General features: G+C 47.0%; 1 protein-coding gene across 2 annotated transcripts; it reads left to right on the top strand.

Moving 5' to 3' along the window:
- The first annotated feature begins 29 nt into the window (after window positions 1-29).
- LOC131888450 (uncharacterized) lies at window positions 30-12796 on the top strand. 2 transcript variants are annotated; one of them, XM_059237302.1, is made up of 7 exons: window positions 30-381; window positions 6688-7073; window positions 7179-7384; window positions 7576-9841; window positions 9919-10089; window positions 10167-10341; window positions 11327-12796. In XM_059237302.1, exons 1-7 carry the CDS (start codon window positions 374-376, stop codon window positions 11781-11783), a joined length of 3669 nt encoding a protein of 1222 aa, XP_059093285.1. In that variant the 5' UTR covers window positions 30-373; the 3' UTR covers window positions 11784-12796. The 2 variants fall into 2 exon arrangements, with proteins under 2 accessions (XP_059093285.1, XP_059093284.1); XM_059237301.1 differs by lacking the exon at window positions 30-381 and adding an exon at window positions 5306-5722.

The following is a 12796-nucleotide window of genomic DNA, read 5'->3' as shown; positions in this document are numbered from 1 at the left end:
GATTTTTTTCACTTCGAAGCAAGGAGCGAAAAATTTGTTGTGATACTTAGTTAACCACCATGTTCTGTATGCGGAGGTACTGAGTGTGTTCCTATTTTTTATATCTGGTTAACTCCAAAACTTTTTTTCGGTGTGCAAAGAAAGCATCTTGATCTCCAACGTACATATGCATATACTAGTGTGGTTTCTCCTGTCACCCAAAATCCATCCATCCCCTTCATCATCCCTGTTTCTTGAGTGACGTGTGTGGAAGAAAAGTTCAGAGTTGTCGTGTGAATGAAGACTGTGTCCGAGCTATTGCAATGCCACTTTGACTTTCCTTGTTCTGGTTTGAGTTTAGTGAGACTGGATTTACATCAACCTAAACATTTGCATGGATTGGTAAGGCTTTTTTCATTTATTCTGTCACTTCAAAAGAGCAGAAAGAGATGAGGCCTCCGTCAAGGAACCATTCTCGCGCCTCCTCTTATTTTCCTTCCTCATGCCCAGACTCTTGACTTGTTGGGCACTCGACCCTCTACGTAGGTTCTTTCGTTCGTTTGCACGTAGTACGGTGTGAGGAGAGTGAGTCAAGATTCTTATTTCCTGGTTTGAACTTGAATTCCTGTTCATTCTAGAGCTAGTGTTGGGAATTGTGGTGATGGTAGTAGTAGTGGTAGAGTAGTGGGCTGCTTTTGGCTATAGTACCATAGAAATTGGGAGAATTTGATCGATTTTCGAGCTGTGATTTCTTGGCTCTGTTGCCCATTCCAAGGTAAAGAAGAGTCTTATCACAGGGGACAAATAGATGACACATGGATCTTTGGATATGGGCAAGGGAATCACGCCAAAGAAAGAAACGAGAAAAACGAGGGCCATAATGATGACCATGCAATCCAACACGGCGAACTTAAGAAATCTCAGTTTGAGTCGAGAAAACTTTGCGAAACTTTCCCTGTGTGTCCGTTGTGGGTGTGTAGATGTGTGTGTGCACGAATGAAGCAAAAATCAGCCTCCAACTTGCCACATTTCTCTTCTGAGAACGAAGTCGAGCTCGAAACTCGAATTTCCAAGTCACTCGCTTCACTTTGAGAATGATGCAATGTGATGATTTCACATGGAATTCAGACGCAATTTCTTGTGTGGCGTCAATGAATCTTTTTTTTTTAAGTATGTTTTGATGCGCTTGAAAATGAGTAGTTCGTCTATGATTTCTTAAACTTGAGTCCCTCCGAAACATGACGCTCAAATGCCTCAGGTGTTTTTCCCTTTTCTTTCTATCTTTTTTAACAAGCCACGCGCATCAGCATTCTCATCTTATCATTTGGATTTCTCTCTTCCTCCTGATTTTCCCCCTTTAGCAAGGAGGTTCCGCATTTCACTCCTCTTTTCTAAGCGTCAGCGTCAAGTTCTATTGCGTCCGTCAGATTTCTTTCGCTTCATCACGAGTAAAAGCAAGCAGGATTTTCAACATGCATAGTAGCCCAATAAGAGACGAATGAATTGTCAATTGCCTAAAATTTGAGCGACCAGTCCGTCATTTATGAATTCGAGATTTTCCGATTTCGAGGATTCGATCCGCTTGATCCGATCCTGCCCGCCTTTGTTGAGTTATTGTTGTTGTTGTTGCTCTTGTTCTTCTCTTCTTGTTCTTTTCCCCTCCAGTAGTTGTACCCAATCTTCATCCAATCTTGACCTTGAGCACTCGAGGATTGTTCGAATTTGGCGTTGTTTCTCCAAGGTGTCCAGTTCAGACATGAAAGGCGAACCAAGTTAAAAAAAAGGAATGAAGAGCAAGGTGGAGCAAATGGAGGGAGGAGATGAGCGAATGAGTCCGGTGAGGAAACACTGGGGTGGAATTTCGGGGGCTGTGGGTTCATTGGCTTCTTTGAAGGTGACGAGCAGTACACACAGACGACGGGTCTTCGACTACTGACTACCACGTACGTATACCACATACTGGAAACTTGACTAAGGAATGAGTACCATTTTCACCCTGGTTGTCGATGATCCCTTTGTTTGAAAATGTCGAGCACATTCATTTTATTGCTTAGAAATCACTACTCGGTTTCAAGGACATGGCAAGAGGTCGTTGTGAGTTGAGGGTTGGTTTGTTCGTCTTTTTCCGAAATCGCCTCAGATTTGCCCACGAGATTCAAGACATTCTTGCCGGAATCGCCCTTTGAATAGCTCGTGTGTGCGTGTGTATGTGTGCAGGGGGTCTCTTGTTTCCATTCCACTCAAGCATCCATCCCCCAACGGTCTTGAGATACTACGTACAGAGAATGGCGGGAAGTTCTTTCTCGACAAACGAATTTCAGTTACGAGGTCAGTAAGGCTATCTCGACTCTCCATCAGTGCCCCACTAATGCCAGTGTGTGTCCTCCCAAAGAAATGAATCGACAATTGTCTCATTGGGAGTTCTTCAACGGGCAACAGGTTGAAGAAAGATCCCTTCTCGTGACTGTCCGTTGGTTGAAAATACCTCCCCAATTTTCATACCCGTATCTGGAGAAGGTTGAACGGGAATGTTTGCCGCTTTTCACGTTTTTTTTTCACTCGGCAACCAAGCCAGCAAACATTTCTAAAAACGAGGACATTGGAAGGGGGAGGCGAAAACTGTGCCATTGATTCTCATATTGAACACAAAGGGGGAGGAAATTCGAGGGGGTGTCTCAAGGTCTCCAACTTTCACCACTTTGTTGTGTCTGGAATTGGACGACTCCGCCCGAAGGAGACTCTCTCTCTCTCTCTCTCTCTCTCTCTCTCCCTCTCTCTCTTGGTCTCTTTCTCTTTCTCCTCTATGTGCAACATGCGAGTCAGTGAATGTGTATGAGTATGGCACATATTCCTCCCTCACTTCAGACAGCGTACTTGTTTGAGCGAACAAGGAGATTGATTCTTTACAACCATGACAATGGTTTCACGGCCGACTCCGTAGGGCGAGCAAAAACAACAAATCTGCAGGATCATATTTACACTTCGTGTACTTACTTACGTTCATGCTTAGTGTTTACTTGAATTCACTCAAATTGTATTGCAATAAACGACACAGTGAGCGCCTGGAGGCAAGATGGAATGAGAAAAGAAAGAGAGAGAAAAAAAGTTCCATCTCTCTGGCTTCATTTTTCCCAAGGACACCTTTCTTCCCAATCCAATGCTAGCTGGATAGCTGGCCACCTCCATACAAGTCTGCCAGAGTTGTTTCACCTACTGCTTTGTAGTTCTCGCACAGTAGCGTATGTAGTATGATTATGGCGGTGGCGGGTTTTCATGGCTCTCTCTCGCCTTTGTCTCCCCTCAGAATCTTATACCTACAGTATGAACAGTAGAGATACTGAGGTATTAGTAATGGTCGTTGGACACCTGCTTCTCCACCTTCCTTCTCACATGCCTTCCTCACAGGAGAATCTACTCATTGGGCCAGACAGGAAAATAACTAGTCCGAATAAGTGCTCTTCAACCAGTTAAAAAGATGTTTAACATGGATCCTATAAGATCTAAAATCTTCAACCGACGTAATTCGACCAATCCTCGTTTGACGGGGAATATTCCGCAGTTTTCCACCTCAACTTGGTCGGACAATATGTACGTATTCGCTGGATGAAACGAAGAGGGAGAGCTCACGTAGTGGCTTCGCTGGATGGAGAGTGGTAAAAACTGAGTTTTCAAGGTCAAGTTCTCCAAGAGTCTCCACAACGAGGAGCTAAGAAGCCGGAGAGCAGTTGCCACTCACCAATGACTCCGTTGCCGTGTTGTTGTTGTTGTTGTTGTTGTTGTTGTTGTTGTGGTGGTGGTGGTGGAGGAGGAGACGTATATATGGTTATTCTTCCAAGTTCTCGGGCTGTTTCTCGTCCGTTCAGTCGTGGGCCGGTGTTTGCCGTGTGTTGCGCTCTTCCTGAACGAGAGGCAAGGCTTCCAGTGATGAGAATAAGGAGGAACTGCATGGGCATACAAGCCAGCACTCTACTACTAATGCTACTACTCGGAACGGGCACCTGCTTTCAAGGCAACCATCTATACAACCAACCAACCCACCAACCAACCAGCCAGGCAACACAACAGACACTTTTTTTTCATTTTTCCAACTAACTTTGATCAACTGCCACCTTCAACCAACTCACCAACGCACCAACTGATTTTGCAAATGTAACACTCAAAAAGGCGAATGGCAATTCCTTCATGCTATTTTTGGCATTGTGCCTCCATGAATGATCCTCCGAGACAACATTGTGGTGTGTCATGATGAGAAATCTGAGAGATTTTTATTAGAACTGCGCTCAAAGGCCGAGAAGAAGTGAAACGACAATAAAATGTCGGAATCACATTCGTCTTCGATTACACACAAGTTACACAAGCTTGTCGAGAAATTCATTCGGCCCTCAAAATAGATAATACCAGCCAACATAATGGCACCGGCAGCCAAACCTGTTTGCATCGAACCAGGATGTAAACTCTATTTCGTATGCTATTTTTCTTAATGCAATACCAAGTCAACCACAAATTTAGGCCTGAGAGAAGTGCGTTGGAATTTCCCCTTGGCGCCAAAGGCAGAAACCAAATCTCCATTCCCAGCCAACCAACCGTCTTTTTTAGTGTTGTCAGTGTTCGTTTTTTAAGCTCATTGGCATTTCCTCAAATTCAAGAAGGAAAAAATGAAGCTTTGAGTCACACAAAAGGAAACGGGTGTTGCCTCTTTGGTGGAAAGTCAATCGGACGACGGCTTTCCAGGAATCCATTTGCCCACCAACCACTCGTCATGTGTATGAATGTACGGGCTGTTGTTGCCTGTTGCCCTAAGGCGTGTGTTGTAGGTATATGGTTTATAGTTTCTCTGGTGAATGAATCACGCCAAGAAATGAATGATCTGTAGGTAGTTGCCGTTTCTGAGAAAGTTATCAAATGGCCTAGCAGGTTGAGCAAACCCGAGTCAATTATCTCCATCTTTTAGTATTCTAGTAGTCAGCCGTATCGAATCAAAGCCCTGCGAGACAGGATGCTGGCTATGAAGTACTCAAAGCCCTTTGTGCTGCTCCTGTTGACGACTGTTGTACTTTCCAACTTCTGTCGGAGAGGCTGGATTCCAGTTTCGGTTGGAAAGGCAACGTTTCTCGAATTCATATCACCTCTGAGAGGGAGAGGCTTTTAATACCAAGATTCCTGGTATTCATTTGACGTTGTGAAGGCCATTGGGTAGAGATGTAAGTGAGTGGTTGTGTGGCGTTTCCTTTGTTGCCTTGAAAACGCCGTATGTCTCACTGTGTAGGCCTCTGGAGAGCGCCAATGCAGTTCAGTGCCAGCTTCACTCCTAAACTAACTACACTTGCATGGTCTTGGCCATGCGACGTGTTCTTCTGGTGTTTTCTGCGTGGTCGCCTCCAGCTCCTCCTTCAGGTACTCTCCTTGTTTTCGTGCTTGAGCACCAACCTTTGCCCAATGGTTGGTGGTGCTGTTGAAGAGGCCCGTGGCGAATCATTGGAGAGCTCTTGTTGTTAGTTGGGCAGGGCTGGAAAGCAGGTGCCTTTTGAAAGGGGCCTGAAAAAATGCGTCGCAGCTTTTCCATTCAGTGAGTCAGGAGATTGGGAGGCACTCTTCAGTCGTAACTCGGACGTGAACGTGAAAAGAAGAATGCACGTGATCTGTTAGAGCAGATAATTTAGTAACAATTTGTTCTTATTTATTCAAACACTAAGAAGATGGCTTTGACCATGATGAGCAGAAACCTTAGCTGGCCAACATTCGGGTGAGTGTCCTAAGTGTCCTAGTAAGGGTGTGTCTTCTTCTTTTCACCTGAGCAATCTTCATGTTGGCACTCTTAAAATTCATCTCTCAGACAATGTACATCCCTCTTTGCGTGCTTGATTGATTTCATGTTGTGGGTGCATGTATATTACCTTTAATGCCGAATGTGCAAGACCTTGAAAATCAGACTCAGACTGTCTCAGAAATTGGAGGCTGGGTTGACGTAGAGAACAAGGCGATGAACATTCAATACACCAACTTATCCAAGCTCTGTTTGCTCACACTCGCCTTTTTTTGTATACAAAACGTTTTTTTTCTTTCTGATAGATCTTTAAGAAGCAATGCTTTGCGAAGGGTCTTTATGAAAGAGTAAACTGAATTTTCAAGAGGAGCGTGAAGACAGTACGAGTACAACGCTCATTGTTTAACGCACCCCAGGTAGCAGTGTTAAAAGTGTGTCTGGAATCACAGGAAGAAATTTTGCCTTGTTGCATCCAAAGAATTCGGAAAATGCTGGCCTAGCTCGATTTTGGCGTACAAGTCAAAAGAGCCTTGTTTCTTCTTCTTCTTCTTCTTCTTCTCGCTCAATTCAGGGCAGAAAACACCTAGCTTGGAAATAGACGACGTGCACGAATGTTATCGGACTGAACGAAACGAGAAGTCTTGCAGGAGGCAGATCTGAGGCAGATCCTACAGTGGTATTAGATGAAATAGTGCTGTAGCAGAACTAGCGACTTGACTAATCAAATTTTTCCGAGTCGAAGGTCAATGATCGCAATAAACAAAATGGATTGATTCCAAGGATGCCAGGAAATTAAGTTTCGCCACCTCAGCACAATTTCTGACCACCTGTTTAACAGTCACTTTGAGTCCGAGAATATGAAGATGATGTCGCATCAACTCATCAACTAACCACCAATTATTTTTCTCCTTCTCCCGCCCCCTCCCCTCCGTGTGCTCGTATAGTGCCATGTTGGAACCCAGGTACTCGTCGTCGGGATCCACCACTGCTTCGCGTCTCCTGGAGGCCACCACCTCCAACCACCATCGGCATGTGCATGACCATCTCGACACTGCCGTGGATTTAAGTCGGAAGGCATCAATCACTTCGGTGGATGTACCGTCCTCGGCAGAGGCTATGGAGGCGGACGAGAGCGAAGACGATGCCCCATTGGATCTCAAGGTGCGTCCGGACTCGAGTTCCAAGTCCAGAATGCCAGCCTATCCGACCTTGGCTATGCCTGGCCCCCAACAACGAGCTGAGCTCCTTCGCATTGCGGAGCTCTATACCTCAGGATCCACGGCCATGACGGGGGTCCCGCCCTCGTCGAGAGAGAGTAGTCAAGAGCGAGGTAAGACGGAACAAGTCAACTATGACTGTACTTATTAGCATCTCGCCTGATCTCAAGGATCATGTCTAAAGTATCGGAATTGACTTGGATTTCTTTATCGCCTAGATACGGACTTGTGTCAGTTTTGTGGTTCGGACACTACGAGTCCTGATTTTGACTCGGCTGACCATAAGGAAGGCGTCTGCAATCGAGGTTCCATCGCTTGTCCCCTGTGTGCGAAGACGTTCACGCTCTACAGTCAATACGAGGCTCACAAGAAGACCCATCAAAAGATGAAACAAAGGCAATATCCATGCCAGACATGTGGCAAGGTAAGAGCTTTAACTGACTGACTGGCTGACTAACTGACGTCAACTTTCCTTAGAATTGGCATATTTTGAAGCAGTAAAGGGATTTGCTTGGAATCTTTTTGTCTTGTGATTGGTTGTCAATATCCGTTGAAATCCCAAGAGTGTACGTCGATCTAATTTCGTCTTTTCTCTTGTCGCTTTCCCTCTGTCAGATTTTCACATCTGCTAGCAATCGCAACATGCACCAAAGGATCCATAAGGGTGTTCGACCTTTCCAGTGCACACCTTGTGGGGTCTTCTTCCGCCAAAAAGCCCATCTTCAAAAGCATCAGAAGACCCAAGGACACATTCAAGCCACTGACATCTACGAGAAAAAGAAGCGCGATGGTCTCATCACTGAGATTCCTACCTACCAAGACGATGACTCATCTCATCAAACTCAACTGAGTAAGCGGGAATTGGATGAGGAAGACGACGCTGAGGAGAGCATTCAATCAGAGGATAATGAGCCCATGGCTGATTCGACCCAATCCGTGACCCCACCGGCTGCCGACTCCTCGCACGAAGAGAAGAACTTCAACTCTTCCGCAGCCTCCACCACCTCCTCTGTGTCCTCGTTCAATGGAGCCAATCACTCCCGGGCCAAGGCCAGCCCCAAACGAAAGCAATCCCGCCCTCAGTATCTTCAGACCAAGGCCGAGGAGGTGGAAGAATCCGCCCAAGAGCCGGAAGCCACAAGCTTGGAGGAGGACAAGATCGGATCGTTCATCGATTACAACGATATCACTCATGGGTACGATTGCCGCCAGTGTATGTTCTCTAGTCATGAGCTCTCGGTGCTGAAAGACCACGTGAAAGAGGAACATTTGAACCAGGAAAGCCAGGCATTCCAATGCAACGAATGTTGCATTACCTTCAACCGCGAATTCAACTTAAGGATTCATACCAGGCAGCACGATTCTGGCAATGATCTCCTTCCTTGTGATCATTGCAACGAAGTGTGGCGTTCACCCAATAAGCTGCTCAAGCACATGGAACTCAGTCACTTGATCTGTGCTCGATGTGGGAGCCAGTATGATGAGCGTTCGCAGTTGGAACAACATCTCGAGGAAGAGCATGAGGATGCTATCAAGAAAGGGTTCCACAATAACCTCGCCCAATTCAGTCAACTCAACCACCTGGCCACCGTCAGTCTCAAATCCCCTCCGATTCCCACCAACGTGGTGGCTTCAGCCGAGAACAGGGCTGCTAAAATGCGAAAAGTGGACAGCCTCGCCGACTCCATTCGACAGAAACAACTCCTTCAAACCTTGCATGCGACCTCAAGCCTCAATGGCAATGACGTGTACAAATCTCCCGCCTCCCCTCACCATCCCAGTCCCAACCTCATGCTCACCAGCCCTGGGAGTCGGAGACGCAAGAACGACATGCAGACGGTCCGTGCTCTATTGGCAAAGAACCCAGAGCCGCTGTATTACGGCTCTTTGAATCAAAATGACAGGAATGACAATAACCCCTTCCATCCCCATCATCATGCCAAGAGCATGGTTCAAGATTTGTTGCGGAAGAGCGAAAACAACAATATCCTCTCGAGCAAGAGCTTCTCAAAATTGCCGCCCAGTATTCAACTTCCGACCCAACCCGTTTCGGGGCTGACGCCGCCTTCGTCGCCACCCTTGCCGCCCCCGCCGCCGCCGCCGTTGGCAGTCCTACCACCTCATTCTTCCGCAGACCACAACAGGCCTGAGGCCCATCCGCATCTTAATAGGCGACATACCAGTCTCCACCATCGCCTCCATCCTGCTCCTCCTGCTCCTGCTCCTGCTCCTCATCATCACCACCACATCCACCACCACGAAGCGTTGCACCATCCTCAGCCACATCATATTCGCGGGGAGGTGAGTGTTACCATAGTGCCTCCTCTTGGTGTGGCTTCTGATGATTCCGATCCGGAAGAGAATGGGCTCGATCTCTCGATTGGCAACAGGGAGCGCAGGCACAAAGCCGACAGCATTAGCGTGGATGTGGAAGAAGAGGATGACGATGAGGACGACGAGGATGAAAATCAGGTCTCTACCACCGCCCGAGATGAGGCTGACTTCCGTGGGCGTCTACCTCTTGCTCCTGCCTTTCCCCCGGGAATGCCCTTTCCTTTCTTCGGGGGTCTACTCCCACCCGTTCCACCCGGCACGGATCCGGCTTTGGCCGAACATCTGATGAAACTTTCGGGTCTGCCCCGACCCTCTGTTCTGTCTGGCCCCGCCCCCAATGATCTGGTCAAACCTCCCCCGTCTAGTCTATCCCACCACTACTCCGTACTCTCAGCCATGCTTGGCCAGCCGGGTCCACCCCCTTCTGCCTACCAATCTGTGTTCCCTGGTATGACACCCAGTATTTTCCCAGGTCAAAATGGACCCATCTCGTCGTCCACACCTACTTCAAGCAAGCACGAGCCCAAAGACTTGGGTCCAAATCTTGGTAAGCCCATCTTTGTAACCACTGCTTCCTACCAAGGGGAACGTTTATAATCATCGTCTCTTTCATTACTTATGTAGACTCCAAGCCCTTCCATTGCAACTTTTGTCGCAAGGAATTTAGTCACCTTAGCAGCCTCGAGTCTCATATCGAGCACATGCACCACGGCGAGTCGAAGCATATCTGCAACACATGCGGCAAGAATTTTTCTTCCAAATCCAATCTGACTGCCCATAAGAAAATTCATTCAGGTAAGGCATCTTTGGTGGACTCTCTTAACTCTGTGGAGAGCCCTTTTCAAAAATTTACCTTTCGACTCTATGACCAGGTGAACGCCCATTCGAATGTGGAATCTGTCACAAACGCTTCCGCCAAAAGGCCCATCTCCAAAAACATGAGACCACGCACAGTTCTGCAACACCCTACAAATGCACCGTGTGCGACAAAGCCTTTGGTCACATCTCCAACCTAAATACTCATTTGGCAACTCATTCCAACATTCGGTAAGCGTTTCTCTCATTCTACGTTGACCGACCGACCGACCGACCGACCGACCGACCAAGCTCGATCCTTATATTGTGTGTATCTACGTACTGTACGTAGCACAGTTTTTAGTCCACTGGCTGCGTGCGGTTCACAGGTGTCAGATGAAAGTTGGGAATGACTTTCAATCCCAACCCCTCATGAAATTTTGCAAGATTTCCTTCCTTAATTCACGAGCAGTACCGTCGCCACTTGGCCGCGCAAAAAAATTGATTCAATCTGAGCTAGTTTCACCTTTTCACTCGGGAAAACGCCTGCACACTTTTCAGTAGCGTCTCGCTCTGAATCGGCTTTGATGCTTTTGATGCTTGCGGTATGTCGGCTCCGTAGTCGAGTAGTGATACCACAAGTGGGCCCTCTTCTACTAAAGGCTGAAATTTCCAAGGGAAAAAGATGCTCGGAGCAAAATCTGATGAAATTTTCTCTCCATCCTTGCTTGCTCTCAATTCGACGTGAGATGACGCTGATGACTGAGTAGTGAGTATTGGTGCCATTTGAAAGTTCGATGAGGTTAAAACCACGGCCATTGAGGTGTTGTTTTTATTCGTTTGACTCATTGGCAAGACATAAAATAATGGAACAAGAGGGGGAGGGGGAAGCTAGTAACGGGAAATTGCTTGGATTAACATGATGATGATGTTTTTTACTGATCAAGAAAATATTTGCCCCCACTTGATGATTGAAAGCAGAAGGAATTAGCGTCATCCTCGATGGAAGCAGTGCCCTTAAGGAGTACTGGTCAATCCGTCCACAGCTTCTCTGTCGTGGTGTGAACCCCACGTGAAAGTTGACATTGTCTCTGTAAGAGAATTGAAATTTCTCTTTCATTTTGGCCTCTGGTCTATAAACTGATCTGGTTTCCTGACTTGTTTTTCTATCCCTTTGAAGGAATCGAAATGATCCGTGAAATGTGTTTTTGAAAATTGTCTTTTGGGTTTTTTTTAGGCCTCATCAGTGCGGAGAGTGCGGTAAGTCTTACAAGGATTCAGCCAGTTACAAGCGACACATGCTTAGTCATCATGGTTTGGGTGACAGTGCCGAGACCTCGCACAGTGAGCGCACCGATCACGACCAAGATCATGACTTTGCCGAGGACGACGACGACGACGAGGATGACGAAGGCAATGAGACCTCGACCTCCGTTGACACCAGTGGATGCCACGACTCGTCCGCCTTGACCCATCATTCCTCGGGCTTGGGTGGGGGTGAAGCCTCGAGTTCAGCTTATTCGAGTTTCGAGAGCCAGGAGGCCCAGGAGGCCCAGGAGGCGCATTTGGATCAATCCTCGGAGATCGAGGTCGGCAGTGAGGCTTTGGAGAAAAAGATGGACGAGGAGCACCGCCGCTCCCCGCCACCCATGATGCACCCGAAAAAGAAAGGGTTGAAACGTTCCATCAGCTGATGAATTTGTGATACTACTGATACTACTACTACTCCTCCTCCTACTGTTCCTCCCACTACTTGTACTTTTATGACGAATCCTACTTCTCCAGCAACAACAACAAATGCTTCTTCGCGTTTGGTGATGATGATGATTAATTCTCCTACCACGTACTAGTAGATGCATGCGGACACCAAACAAAAGGACTATGACATTTGGAAAGAATTCCACCACCGGGAGTAGAAAGTGCAGTGGATGATGAGTGAGTGAAAACAGAGAAAACTCGAACGGAACTTTCTTTCAACTTTCAACAAGCTGTCGACGATGCGTACGTCTCAGAACTAGAGTAATTTGAAGTACTCCCCAGCTGTGAACCCGCTTGCACCAAACCAACAACCAGAGTGGTTGCAGAACATCATCGCCATCATCGCCATTGCCGCTGTCGCTGCTTGCACCACCGCCACAACCATCTTGGCCACTCCGCAAAGCAATGCTGGACAGATCCTGCGTGACTCCCACCACCTCGTCCTCGTCTTTCTCCCCCATGAAATCAACGACGCTTTAAGCGGATTCTAACCACCGCCAATTGAAATGAAACGACGAACCACCATCAAATAGAAAGAACAAGCCGACGGACAGCAGTCAAGTGGTGAAAATGAGAAGAAAATCCTGTGATGGTGCAGTTTCTCTCTTTCTCTCTCCGTGAACGAACGTGGTGAAAGTGCCTCAACGTCCTGCTTATCCTGCTTATCCTCTCTCCTCTTCTCCTCTTCTCCTTGCCCTTGCCCTTCTCCTTATCCAGCTCCTGTTTGTCCTGATCCTTGTTCCTTCTCCACCCATGATGATGATGATAATGATGAAGGAAGTTCCTTATGTCTGCACGCATTTCCAACCCTCAAGTCGCATACAAATGTTACGTTTATTGTATAGTATATATTATTCTACGTCAATTCCAACAACTGATCTGGTGGCATTCAATACTAGTGTAATACTGTGTATCATGACAAAACACACACACACACACGCACACACAA

Source organism: Tigriopus californicus, chromosome 10 (genome assembly GCF_007210705.1).
Source record: "Tigriopus californicus strain San Diego chromosome 10, Tcal_SD_v2.1, whole genome shotgun sequence".
Lineage (NCBI taxonomy): Eukaryota > Metazoa > Arthropoda > Copepoda > Harpacticoida > Harpacticidae > Tigriopus > Tigriopus californicus.
Note: the sequence above shows the minus strand (reverse complement) of the source record. Positions and strands in the feature narration are given on the sequence as shown.

Coding starts and splice junctions, on each gene's coding strand:
- LOC131888450 (XM_059237301.1), top strand. CDS start 5,676: ATGGCTTTGACCATGATGAGCAGAAACCTTAGCTGGCCAACATTCGG. Junction 7,074..7,178: donor AGAGAGTAGTCAAGAGCGAG/GTAAGACGGAAC, acceptor TTTATCGCCTAG/ATACGGACTTGTGTCAGTTT. Junction 7,385..7,575: donor CATGCCAGACATGTGGCAAG/GTAAGAGCTTTA, acceptor TCCCTCTGTCAG/ATTTTCACATCTGCTAGCAA.